The sequence below is a fragment of the Panthera pardus genome, unplaced genomic scaffold (assembly GCF_024362965.1).
Source record: "Panthera pardus isolate Hobbes unplaced genomic scaffold, ASM2436296v1 HiC_scaffold_13, whole genome shotgun sequence".
NCBI classification, from domain to species: domain Eukaryota; kingdom Metazoa; phylum Chordata; class Mammalia; order Carnivora; family Felidae; genus Panthera; species Panthera pardus.
In genome coordinates, this window is record NW_026526688.1 from 98,958,547 (window position 1) to 98,973,034 (window position 14,488).

General features: G+C 37.2%; 1 protein-coding gene across 1 annotated transcript in view; it reads right to left on the reverse strand.

The window, feature by feature from the left end:
• Window positions 1–745: 745 nt before the first annotated feature.
• FAT4 (FAT atypical cadherin 4) overlaps window positions 746–14,488 on the reverse strand; it is a 180,560-nt gene continuing 166,817 nt past the window's right edge. The window contains exons 14-17 of the mRNA XM_019419174.2: window positions 13,247–13,371; window positions 11,154–11,371; window positions 6,587–6,848; window positions 746–3,800 (exon numbers count right to left, since the gene is read on the reverse strand). Of these exons, the coding sequence (XP_019274719.1) occupies window positions 1,936–3,800; window positions 6,587–6,848; window positions 11,154–11,371; window positions 13,247–13,371 (2,470 nt within the window). The 3' untranslated portion in view covers window positions 746–1,935. The remainder of the gene's footprint in view (window positions 3,801–6,586; window positions 6,849–11,153; window positions 11,372–13,246; window positions 13,372–14,488) is intronic.

The window sequence follows — 14,488 nt, forward strand, 5'->3', positions numbered from 1 at the left end:
AGAGGATAATATTCTGAACAAATATTCGCTATGGTGCAGATATTTAATAGCAAAAGTTCTGAGATTGTGAGGCAATTTGCAGAAATCCAATTATTTCAGATGCAACTCTTTGTACACAAATGAATCTTGTTCTGGACTAGTCCCTTCTGAATTGTTTCACTCTTGGTGACTATTTAAAAGTAGAGGTTTGTCTTGGCCAGGATAACATGTAAAAATGTGTTTAGAATTTATGCAGCAGAGTGATCAATAAATTAAACACAGGTATGTGTAGCAGAGATATCAGTGTCATTTTTCCGACCCACCATCCGACCTAGAAAATTTGGGGCTGGGTCCTTGGAGAAAATGAGAGCCAGACATTTTTCCATAATTAGCTTTAATTCATTGCTGTTCCTAAAACTCTAAGCCTGGTCTAAAGCTAGCCTTCAGTGAGCATACTCTGCTGGGGATGTCCAAACATTTATTGCCTGAAGGCTTAAACCAGGTTCATAACAAACTTAATCCCCAAAGACCCAACCTCGTCTAGACTCATTAGGCTCTAGGGAATTTCAAGAACTCTGACAGGTAGGAATGTACTAACATGACCTTAAAATATCTGCTCTGGCAATTATCCATACTCAGGTTTTTTAAAAGAAAATGATGCTTCTCGTTTGTAGTTCAACTTGCAATACCCCTGTTGACAAGTAGAGATTATTCAGGTTGGGCGTAAAAGAGTAAAGAAAGATGAAAATACACTGTGAATGCAAAGTATTTTAAATAAATATTTTAATTCTATTGTTGGCATTTACAAGTAGAAAGCATACAGTATGTTACAAATATCAAAATGTGAAAAATATGAACGTTACATAAGTAACAAATGTAAAAAAAGTATTTTCTTACCTTCCCTGAAAGTAAGAAAACTTTTCAGCATAGGAAAATATCAGTATCAAAAACACAGCTTAGGTGTAAAAAAAAGTTTTTACACTGTATTAAAAAATGATCTACAAAATGACAGAAAGAAAGAAGAGTTGAAATTTGACTTTATATAAATTATAAAAACTGGGTACTTGGGGTAAACTTCAAATGGCTGAAAAGTCCAATCATAGGCTTTCTTTAGGTCGATTCTTTAAAATTTTAAAAGCATAGAACATTTTCAATAAATAACTTCTAAAAGTGTCTCTGAGAAGCGCTGCTGAGAACATCATTCCACGGTAGGAAGGGAGCAGTGTTCTAAGGATAATAAGCAGTCATTTTGTTCCTATTGGAAGCCTGATGAAAGTCAGATGACCATAATTGTTCACAAAAAGAGAGAGAGAGAGAGCGAGAGAGAGAGAGAGATTCGGAAGTTTTAACACAATTTTGTAAGAAACTTCTAAAGTGCTGAACAAAATGACTTAATTTTAGTACCCACTGTCATGTAAAACCTACTCAAATATCAGACATTTCTGAGCAACATCAAATATGGAATCTATAGCTCTGGAAAGTGTTAATACCTAGTCTTTCATTCAAGAAGAGGAAGGCTCTTTCTACACTTTACAAGGATTGGTTAAACCCCAAGGATCTTGCAATGCAAAACATAAGGATGATAACACAATGGAAACAATACACATACCCCACTGTGAAAGCACAAATTCATTTCTGCAATGGCAACGGTATTCATTTCAAAAATCACAAATCAAACATTGGTAAATAAGAAAAAAAACTTTCCGAACGCTGCATGCCACATGACTAGTTACAAAATACGATGCATGCAGGAAAAGAAATTCAACCAAGCATATTTAAATTAAAGACTTGTTTGGAGTCTGTTTCAGCAGCATTGTGGTTATTATTTTTTAAAGTTTCCCTCCAACACCAGTCCATACTGGCCTCTTTCGCAAATGGAATACCCCTTCGTCGGCAACCTTACAACGGTTTGAGTGTTCCTTGTTTTTCTGTTTTTCCAATGCCAGTACATAAAGTTCACACATACTGCTCTGCTTCCCCATCTTTGGGGACGGGCTTAGCTGTCCCATTCTTGCCTTCTTCGTTTGCTGCTGCTTTTTCTGGGAGAGATGCCAAATCTTTAAAAACATCTACATAATGGCCAAAGCCGGGGCCCCAGTTCAAAAGGTTGTCCCAGTTGAAATTCCCTGCTTGCTGCCCAAGTTTCAAGGGCAGTGTGTTGTCAGCAACCCCTGGTGCTGCTGCCTGTGTGCCCCCAGGTCCTCCCTCAGCCCTTCGGCCATGGTATCTTCTAGGCTTCAATCTGGCTCCATAATTATCTTCGTCATCTGCATCAGATTCATTGACTTGAGATAATTTGGGCATCCTGGAAGTATATACCATTGGCTTTTCCCTGTCATACTCCATCTCTGAGCAAGTGAAAGACTCATGTGAGTCACTATCAGAAGAAGATTCTGGAGCTGGAATGCCATCTGCTGGGTTCCTTGTTCTGGACAATGGCCTTCTGCAATCCTCTTCTGAAGAAGACCTTCCGTGATCTGCACTGCAGATACTTGGGTTTCTAGGGCGAGGGGTGTTTAGCCTCTCCACCTCTTCAATCGAGAGTCCTACCGGAGGGGAAGATTCCAAAGGAATCTGCCCAATTGGCTGCTTTAAGCGACTCCCTGGTCTAGAACCGTGAGAGGTCATGGCCTGAGGACTCTTACTTCTCCTTCCCAGCCTTGTGGCATAGTTGAAAATGCCAGGTTGGCAGGTATCAGCATGCATTTCCAAAGTATTTCCATCTCTTATAGGAAGATGCAATTCCCTGGCGGGGCTGTTCCTATAGAAAGTAGAGGACTTTGAGAAAGGGGCTGGGCTGTGACGAGACAGGGGGTTGGGGGTTGGGCAAGCTGAATGGCTCAGGGAGCTGGTTCTCAAACCCTGACCGTATGAAGGTTGGTAAGTCAAACTGCTTGCTCCTAAGGGCATGGGGGATTGCCTCGCAAAGCCTAGGGGACTATGCCTCTGGATAGAAAATTTAGGTGTGTGGCTGCGGAACTGCTTGTAGTGTTGGATGATGTCCGCGTCTGAAGGGGCGATGCTGCTGGCGTTGTCGATGTCGTAATGCTCTATCTCTTGCTCCGGCGAAGCCAAAGGGGCGCTGGGGATGGTTTCTGAGCTGTGGGGAATATCAGTCTCATCGTAGATGAGGTAGGGGTTTTCCCGCTCAATGATATCTGGCTTAGGGTTCCCCTCGGGCTGCTTCCTCACAGTCATATCGTCCCCGTAGGGGGGGATATTGTCTGGGTCATCAAAAGCAACGTTCTCGCTTCCCTTCTTCTTCTTCTCCTTCGGTTTCTTCTCCTCTTTGGGGTCTTTTGTCTTCTTCCCCCTGCACTGGTTACACAGAATCAGGCTCAGGACCAGGAGGGCCAGGACTGTCGCACAGCTGCCCACGATGGCAGGCACAGCCCACAGAGGCAGGGAGATCTCTTCGGGACCCTGACTCAGAACACAGACATGCCCTCCAGGGCTTCCAGCTTTGCACACTCTCCCCTGAGGACAGAGGACCCCAAGACAAGCCACCACCGTCTCACAGGTCCTCCCTGTGTGGGACTCTGGGCAGCTACATGTGAAGCCAGAGTGCAGGCCCGGCTCGCAGCTGCCCCCATTCTGGCATGGGTGGGAGGCACAGTCTCCAGGGGGAACGCACTTGTAGGCATACCACTGATTAATGCACAGTAAGTCGCCCCAGCAGGGGTTGCTGGCACAGATGTTCGGGCCGCGACAGCCAATCTTCACTGAGGGGTCCGTCTTAGAGATGGAGGCCAAGCTATGCTTCCCACTGAAAGGAAGACTTTCTCCACCATACAGCATAGAGGCAATGCAGCCATCAAAACCTGTAGGGGGGAGAAGGAGCAGTAAGGCATTTTAGAGAAAATGCTGCATTTAAAACACTGCACCATTGAACTATGGTAAAAAGAAGCCTCCCAATCACATCACAAGAGCTAAGAAACCACAGTCTCAGGGCCATCAGCCAGTCCAAAGTCAATAACTCTGTGTGTCTTACGACATAACTTAGTAAGATATATAAGATTTCCATGACAAAAGTATGAAGAGAATTGCTCAGATACTGCTCTTTCTGAAAATTTATAAATGACTCAGACAGGCTAGATTTTCTTTTACTCCCTTTTTTATTAATTTGATGATCTATTTGTCTTATTTTTATAGTATATATGTATCAAGAATTGCATACATAGAAATAAAATGTATTTAAAAAAACTTATAAAGAACAAAAAAATAAGTTAATAGCTTTTTTCTCAATTTTTTAAAATTAAAAAATATTTTTAAAGGGAAAGAAAGACAGTGCAAGCAGAGGAGGGGCAGAGGCAGAGAGAGAAAGAGAGAGAGAGAGAATCCTAAATAGGCTCCATGCCCAATGCAGAGCCTGACATGGAGCTCGATCCCATGACCCTGAGATCATGACCTGAGCCAAAATTAAGTCAGTTGTTTAACCCACTGAGCCGCCCAGGTGCCCCTAGGCTAATAGTTGTAATCATTAGATCATGCATTCTCAATGGAGGTGATACTGCTCCCAAGGAGTTGAACATAAGTTCTTGAAGAGCAAAGGGAAAATCTTAGGTATTACAATGGTTTGCAGTCATCTAGAGGGCAGCTATAGAGTATAACTGTGGCATGAACGCTTCATGAGGTGGGACAGGCAGAGTTAGAAAAACATATCTTAAATGGCTCTTTAGAGGGTAGTAATTATTATTATTTCTTAAGGTTGAGAAACTCTTTGTTGAACTTGAGTGTGTTAATATTGCTAATGCCCCTGTCCCAGAGCCCAAGAATTGATTTTGACACTAACAAAAGAGTATGATCTACTTCGGCTTGTTTCTTAAAACATCCAAATGAATTATCATCCATATTCTAAAATAAGCTAAGTATATAAGAACAACTTGTGACCTGAACTTATACTTTTGTGCCTTAAGTCCATTACCCTCTCCTGCATTTTCCAATTTTCTTCGTATTTGATATATCCTTCCACCTTAGTGACATTTCCATCCCTGATACACTTTTTCCATAAAGTTCTGTAACATCTGCTTTTGTTCCTACTCTACAGATTGTTTTTCTATGACTTAGTCTCTTTCATGTTTCATTTTCCTCTCATCAACCACTGACTCCTAGAGTTGCTCAAGCTAAGGCTCCAGGCTTTCTACCCCTTCATGTTAGGTTATCACATCCATGACCAGTACATCAGTTACTTGCTTGACTCTGCTAACTCTTAATATGTATTTCCAGCTGGTGTCCATTCCTGATTATAGCCCATCTATCCAAAAGTCTTTCTCAAAGGTGGTGCAAACCCCAGGTGTCCCAAACCACCATTTTGATATTTCCCATAGACAGGCTTCTCTCTCCACTGTTCTGCAGTTTCCTCTTTCAATGGTGCTGCCCTTTTTCTAGGTGACAGGTCAGAAACCGTCTTGAATTTCACCACGATCATCAACAGTTTGATTTACTTTAATTCCTAAAAAAAATTTCTTCCCCATTTACTTCTCTCTAAACTCCTCTGCCACCACACTAGTAAGAACTCACATAATATCTTGCCTAGATCACTGCAGCATCATCCCAGCTAGTTTATGCAAGCCCACTCTTGTCTCCACCAATGCATTCTCCATGTTGTAACCTGGAAGATCTTTAATATCGCTACCTGTCTAGTCTTGACACTCCTAACATAAATTTTTTATTGACTTCCCACTGTCCTGAGAGTAAACCCAAAAATGCAACATGGTCTAGGAGGCCCTGCTTCATTCTTCAGCTTCCTTCATTACCTGATGACATCAGTCTCCAATGTGCTAATAGGTCAGGTTCTATGATTTTTATCTACTTTTTGTTAAGTTCTTATCAATGTAAATTAATCTTTCATACTCTCCCATCTTCATCTTCACAGTTCATTTTAAGTACCAATAGTCAATTTCCCATGGAAATTTCCCTTTCTCATTTTTTGGAAATCTCTTAGAATTCTATATTCCTTCTTCACATCCTTTTCCTATTTTAAAATAATACATCTAGTTGTATAATGGTTTGATCAATGTTGCCTTCCTTACTTGGCCATGTTTTGTATGAGGAGAGTAGCTATTTATTTAGCCCACCATTGTACTCCCAATGCCAAGTACAGGGCTCAGTAATAGCTGCCATGTGAATGGACACATGAATGAATGGATAAATAAATGTTTGGTGGACAAGGGAAGCATCATGGGATGAATTATGAACTTGGTAGAACAAATGTAAATGACTAAAATAAAGTAAGTGATGACCAATAGTTTATTATAGACTTTTGTTTGTTTGTTTTATTTATTTTTGAGAGAAAGAGAGAGAGAAGGAGAGAGTGAGCATGGGAGGGACAGAAAGAGAGAGGGAGACACAGAATCTGAATACAGGCTCCAGGCTGTGAGCTGTCAGCATAGAGCCTGACATGGGGCTTGAACCCACAAACTGCGAGATCATGACCTGAGCCAAAGTCGGACACTTAACCGACTGAGCCACCCAGATGCCCCTATTATAGACTTCTTAAAGATAATTAGGAGAGACTTAGAATAGTCATAATGGATAATATCAGAAGTCCAACTACTTTTATAGGAATAATTTTACCTTTCCTTTGCTCAACGCAAGCATTTTTTACCTGTGTGGGAATCTCGATGAGCTTGATTGGGTGGAATTCCTCCAAGAGATATAGTGAGTACATCGAGGCCACCAAAATCCTGTGTAGGGTGGATGATATCTCTGTTATATATTCTGTCGATGGACAGTACTGTGGCTGTTCCATTTTTTCCGATTAGAAAAGTATGCCAGTGGCCATCTGCAACATAAACTTCAGGAATATTTCTCTCCACTTTCCCAGCAATTCCTGCATCTGATGTAAAATGTACTTTGCCATTTTTAATCTGTAAAATGTATTAAAATAATGTACAATTAAGCTATGATGTGCTTGAGTAAAAATAGAATAGAAATGAAATGAAACTTACAATATTGATCAACTTAAAGCTAACAGGCTAGCTGAAGAGTCTGGCTATATCAGAGTATACCTACCCATACTGCCTCTACAAATTTAGGTAACATATACCTTCATATTTAATAGTTTTAATAGTTTTCAAGTTGTTATTATATTTATACCTAATTTTTTAAGATGCCTAAAATTATTTTCTGGAACACAGCTGAGATAATAATGGAGTGAAAACCCATTTCAAGATAAGTAAAATATACCCTTTTGTAATTACTTATAATTTAATCACAACGGCAAGTATAGAAAATCAATCAGTTTAGTAAATGGTCCACAGTGATCGAAAAATGTTAAAACTACTTGCAAAAAAAGAAGCATCAATGCTTAGGCAAAAATGAAACATAGTTGGAAAAATAGACAAAAAGAAATTCTTTTATATGTTATCTATTATGCACTGGAATTTTAGAAGAAAAAATACCTGTTGTTTATATCATTTATTCAGATGAAAATTATGAGTGAATTCTTAATAATGAGGTGTCTGGGAAAGTCTTCACTTTGACTGCCTTTTACAATTTATCTAAGGGATATTTGGTTTCTTTGACTTTGCCCAGTAGAACATTGGGTAACAGGATGCTCCTACTCCAGTTTCCAGCTACCAAGTTTCCAGTATTCTGAGGAGACACTTTAGAAAATGAAATAATTTATGAGGCAACATGAACATTTGGTTCAGAGAGCATAATCCCATCATGCTGCCAGACAGAGCTGGTGCCTGGGCTGGGGGATGAAGTGGCACTGTGTATCAAATGACAGCAATGAATGGATGGCTCAGTGATTTTGTCACTCGGATCAGATGCTATTTCTACATGCAACAAACACATCTGGTAGAACTAAAAGTCAGTTCATTTTTACTCTGTGGAAAATATGCCTAACACATTTACATACGTTACTCATACTGTAAGATTTTATTTAAAGAGTCTCTCTAGATGGTAATATAATTCAGTACCAAAATCAGATGGGAAAAGAAAAGAGAGTTGTGGTTAAATGACAATAACATTTCATCAAGTGAGCAATGTCTCATGAAACACACGTTGAAAATAGCAGCCCGTCATTGGTGATACCTAGAGTCCTTTTGGAAAGAAGCCGTGAGAAGAGCCTTCTCCCAGCACTGTGTTTCCCTCCTATCTGATCAAACCCTGGCATCCTTCTATGTGACCAAATCTGATGAGAGTCTTTAGAATACACCATAGAGTAGGGTGAACAAGAACCTAAGTGCCCATTGTACCATTCCTGATGTTCTGCTTCTCCCCACTAATACTCTACTCAGCTCTTGCATCCTTCCTAACTTCAAAACATCATGCTCACTTTTTATGTTCATTTTTGCTTGGTTTTATTTATCCATAGATTTATTTATTTATTTATTTATTTATTTATTTATTTATTTATTTTTGATCTAGACCTCCGAATCCCTCATCCCAACTCTGTACAATACATCTAGCCCCACTTAAAAATAAACACAAACAACAACAACAAAAAAACCCTACACATCAAGAAAATAGGATTGATTTGGAACAGAAATAGAGTCCATAATCTTACATTATTACAGAACTCTAAATATGGAGATACACAAAATGCCATAAAAGAAGGGAGGTTGGCAGAACACTAAATATACCATCAGCACAGTTAGACATAAGTATGCTTCCTTCTGTTTTTCTATCTAATATTCTCTCCACCTAATGTCTTTTTTATCTGAACAGACTCTATCTATTCTACATATTCTCCTCTCTCTTCACATTGCTATTGCTACTCACTCTTGACACTCCCCCCAAACCATTGGAAATCTCATTTCCCCAACTCTCTTTTCTATGTTCAAAATGATCATCTTGATTCCTTTGTGTGTGTGAGAGAGAGAAGAAAGATGGATTGATGCAGAGAATGAAGAACAAAAGAAAGAAAGGAAGAAATAAAGAAAGGAAGGAAGGAAGGAAGGAACTGTCAGAAAGAAACTGTCAGAAAGTGAGCCAAAAGAAAGAAGGAAAAAAACCAGGGGCCTTATTCACCGATAAACTAAATGAAAAGTAACAGTTCCTTCTGACTAGCTTCCTAGCCTGTGCAAGTAGATCGTATTCCTGTCATCTGAATAATTTGCCTGCTTACTTACAATAGCCATTCTCTTTCCGTCTATTTTGTTCTCTTTATTCACTGTTTTTTTAATCTACTTACTTTACCTGCCAGGCCCCTTAATCTCTGAAAAGCTGCTTTTCAAAATATTCATAGAAAAGAAATGTGCATTTTGGTCTGCATTAGTCATTATTTTTATTCATTAGCATTTACTTTTCCTTCAGGAAAAAAATCTCTTTCTAAGTGCTTGCTACCAATGTAAGAATATCTGGAGAAGTCGAATGCTGCCGTCCTGTTGGAAATCCAAGATTTTATGGTGACAAAAATGGATCCTGACATTCAGCTTCTTCCTTAAGGAAAAAAAAAATATTCTCTCTCTGATTTCTTCAACCACATTGTATTTTGTATCTCTTGGCTTAAAGAGATAATGTACAGAAATATTTCATGTGTCATTTAAATGGCACGAGGACTTGGAAGCAGCTTAACAGATAATGCACAGACCTCAATGTCAAAGCCTCTCAACGCATACAAAAAGTGTTTCTTGTAGACTGTGAAGCTTTACTTCTTTCTGTACTTCCACTTTCTTTGGCTCTGATACACTTTCCAATACAAATTATAAACACCAAATAAAATCATAATATAATGACATAGATGCTTTGTTTTGCAGTACCTTTATTAATTTTGAACTGGGCTCCTTGGTTGAATATGGAGGTAAACTTATAACGGGAAGATGTTCTTTTGTACTAGATTAGAGCGGAGTTGTTCAACTTCGGCACTATTGACATTTTGGACTAGATTCCTTCTTTGTTTTGGGGTGCTGCGTTGTGCAATGTAGGATATTTAGTGACATATCTGATCTCTACTTACTAGATGCTGGTAGCACCCCCTCCCCATTGTGACAATAAAAAATGCCTCCAGACATTGTCAAATGTCTCCTGGGGGGAAGAGAGGGTAAAATCATCCACAGTTGGGAATGACTGGACTGTGAGGACTAAGATTTTTAAAAATATTTTTTGTACTACTTCCTAAAGATATGTGCATGCAGCATAACAACCAGAGTTGACTTGGATGGAGAGAAATTTTAAGAATAAAAAGGCTGAAGTTCAGAGGTGAATGTCTGTTTTATTTTTAAATATTATATGTGAATTAAACGGAGTAATTCTCTATGCATATTGCTTTTTTTCTTCATGAACTAAGCTTTTAGTAATTTTCAAAATATTAATTTATAGGTGAAGATAATACAGGATGTCTGAGTTTATTTTCTTCAGAATTTACCAAAATTCCTGTAAAAATTATGAGTGGAATTATAGTATCAAAATGATACTAATCAAAATCAGTCAAAAGAAACTGATGATTTAAAAGGTGAAGTCTCATTTGTGGGAAAGAAAGCAGACTAATATAATAGTCTTAGAATTAAGAAGCTAAAAGCTGAAGGAAAATGCATATCCTGGGAAATTATTCACTGGGTTAGCATCTCATTTATAGTTTAAAATAGTATGTAAAAGCCTAATGATAAATCAATACATTGTTCTCATAAAACAGAATGTTTAAAAACAATGTTTTTAGAAATTATTTGGGGAAGTCAGGGGGAATTTAACTTACAATAATTCCAAAGATACTTAATTTCACAGGGTTTACCTAGATAGTTAATTGCCTATATGCTCCAGAATAAAGCCAGATAACTTAAAAATGTTTTTTTCTTATTCTTGTCCCACCAATTAATGTAAACATATCAGTGTTTGGAATAATTTTTGGAGCTTTTTTTTTTTTTTCACTTCAAAAGCACATTATCTTTTTGTTTTACTTTGTTTAAAAGTAGAGAAAGAAAAGCAATATAAATTTTTATTTGACAAAATAGATTGCAACAAATTCTTTCTATGCTGGCCTACCTAGCAGTGGTCTTTACTCTAAACCAAGACAAAAGTGTTTAGAAAGCAAACCATTCAGATCTTTGTTACTCTGGCCAATGCCTGGGGAATAGTTAAGATAGATGATATTGGAATAGTGCCCAGTATTAGTCGGAACTCTAATGGGTTGTAAAGAAAAGGACAGAAATTATGGGCGAAGTGATTTAAATCATGACACAGCAGGCGGTCTAATCAAATGAAGTCACCATTAGCTTTTATCTTACCTTCACAGTAGTGTAATTGCTGCTTTCTTGGATATGGATTAAAATGCCATTCTCGCTTCTTGTTCTGAATTTTATTTCCAGACTGTTCACACCAAAAGGCTCCAACATGGCACCTCGTATGCTCTGTCTTAACAAATATTCCCGCTTCTCATTCTGACTCATGTGGTAATCCAAGCGCCCTTTGCCTTCTAATGATAACGCGGTGTCAGGAGTAATAGCTGAAAGGCAACGAAAAAAGGGAAAAATGAATGCATCCATTTGGCTTCTGAAGAAGTTTTTATAAGTGACAAAAATTATAAAAAAGGACAATAAAATATCAGGTTTTTGGAATCCATATTCCCCAATCCTCCTCTTGGGAAAAGAAAAATTCCATTTGTGAATTACTGTATAAGGTAATTTCAAATGCTTAAATCAAAATCAGAATCAATCATTTGGGTAATATTCAATAAAATATTTGGTACAGCAGGGGTGCCTGAGTGGCTCAGTTGGTTAAGGGTCCGACTTTGGCTCAGGTCATGATCTCATAGTTCGTGAGTATGAGCCCCGCGACTGGCTCTGGGCAGACAGCTCAGAGCCTAGAGCCCACTTCAGATTCTGTGTCTCCCTTTGTCTGCCCCTCTGCTGCTTTCACTCTGTCTCTCTCATTGTCTCAAAAATAAATAAACATTAAAAAAATTAAAAAAAATATTTGGTATAGCATATAAGTCATGAATACTTATAGAGATACCACCTGTTAAAAACATGGAGTTGCAAATGTGTTTATAATAAGTGTTACTTTATTTCCAAAATTTATAAATGTGTTCAGAGTTGAGTGATTTGTAATCCTAAGTCTCTAGCATGTTAGAAATTTGGACAAAGAAGTGAACAAATATTTAATTCGTATTAATTTTATTATTAGCAATCATCATATAATCATGTTGAATTTAATTTATCATTATGTGTAACTGTAATGTATATTATAATTTACCATAATTTGGTAAAATGTTCACACTACTGAACTTTAGAAGTTTGTTATCATAACAGTTAATATAGCTAAAGAAAAGACATAAAGCAAATGAGCTCAAAAGGGTTTCAGCATTGAATAGTATACTTTATATAGCTAAAATTTATAGTATGTGAATTATATCTCAATTAAAAAGAAAAGAACCTCAGACATCTCTCAAGCCGATGACTCATTTCATGTTCCAGGCATAACTGGATTCCCACTTATAAATACTCATTACTTAATGAAAAAACTATCTGACAACATACTTTTTTGTTGTTTTGATGTTATCCTAATTCAATATGATTATATCTTCTGCTAGTAAGATCTTTTTGACTACAGTATATCCTTAATGTGATCATGAATTTATATTCATTCTTATAATATAATTAGGACTCCTTGGGAAGTGGTCAAATAATTGCAATGATTTGAGTATTAACCATATACTTGAAAACAAGGCAAATTTTCTAGAAGAAACTCCATTAGGGTTAGTTAGTGGGATGTACAGCTTGAAATTAGAGAATGCCATGTTCTAATGATGGCTTGAGTGCCTCTAACGTCTTATTAAAAAACAGTAGTAGGGTTTAAAAAACAAATAATTATACAAAGATTTAAAAAGTAAGACTCAAAACCGATTCTAATAATTGTAAATTAAAATGCAAGTATCACCCTTAATTGTAATAGATTATACTGCCATTGTATGATGGTTTGAACTCAGTGTTTAGTCATTTATTATTTACATTTTTCTACCACATACAAAATATTTACTGGAGAAATATTCCTTAAAGGCAGATAATATTAGACCCAAACCTGAATATAGTCCTTGGTCTTGTATTTGTATAGCAATCTTATAAATTAGCTTTCCTAAATTCATAAATTCATAAAATGGAAATTAACAACTTAGTAAATAATTCTGAAAGAATATCACTCTTCCTCAGGTTAAAAAAAATAAATGTAAAATGTCACTATAGTTTCTAATTGTTACCCATTTATTATTTTCAACATTTAGAATGAAAAAATTTCTTTGAATATAATTACATATTTAAGTGCATATATTTATACTTTTCATGATTACTATAATTTCCAGTGGAAGAGAAAACAGCTTGCATACATTTTTCACAGTATTTCCCAGTTAGTCCTTCTTTGCAATGACACTGCTGCCATGACCAGTAATCCGTACATGTGCCACCATGTTGGCAGGGGCTGTGAGTACAAGCACCTTCTAGTCTGGGACATCTAAAATGAAATAATAATAAAGACTCATAAGGCACAAAATAAAGTGTGGGAGATTTGTTAAAACTAGATATAAGCTTTTATTAACTTGCTTAGTTTCATGCACTCACTTCTTGGAAACTCAAGTTACAACTATATTTGGGGCATCTAGTCAAACTAGGAGCTGTAACACAGGGCCTGCCTCATTCAAAAAAGAGAAAATTAAACCAAATAACATCTTACATAATACAGAAAAAGAGGTGATAATTTCTTTTTTAAATTAATTCTTATTTGAGTAGGACATCTTTGGTTAATGTAATCTAAGGCCCCCATATTTATTTGCTTATACATTTCCTCCAGACAACTCATCAACTGATGTCTATTAAATGTCTGCCATATGCCAATTACAAGCATACTATTCTAAGCATGGGGGTAAAGTGTTGAAAAATCCACATGTCGTGGAGTATTTATTTTTCCTTGTGTAGGAGGCAGTCAAAAAAAACAAAACAAAACAAAAATTAGGTAAATATGTAATACGTTAGAACAAAGAAAGTTCTTTGGAAAATTAAGATAGACAAAGGGTATCGAGAGTTTTTTTTTTTAGGATGGAGGGTAGATTCATCAGCGAAGGAAGGACATATTTTTGTAAAGACCTAAACAAATTGAGAGAATGAAGAATATTTGGCAGAAGATCACTCCAGACAGAGGAAACAGCAAGTAAGAAAGTTAAATTGTACCTAATATGTTTGAGGAACACCGAGGGGCCCAGTATGGTTGGAGCAGAGTGAACAAGAAAAAGAAGCATATGTAAATACAGTGAGAAAATGGAGAAAGAGGCTAGATCATGAAGGCCTTGTAAGTCAGGGTTAGGACGAACATCTGTTTTTAAATGTCATTCTGGTTGTTGGTAGACTGGATGTGAAGTATGTCAGAAAGAGAAGAACCAAAGGTAAGTCTAAAAGTTTTGGCTGAACAATTTTGGCTGATCGACTTATCATTATTTAAGACAGAGAGAACTGTGGAGGAAATAGATTTAGAAGGAATTGGGAAAGAAGGCCACGAATTCAGTTTTAAACTTAAGTGTGAGATATTTGTTAGAAAGACACATAGGATATTGGGTAGTCCGTTGGATAGAAGGGTC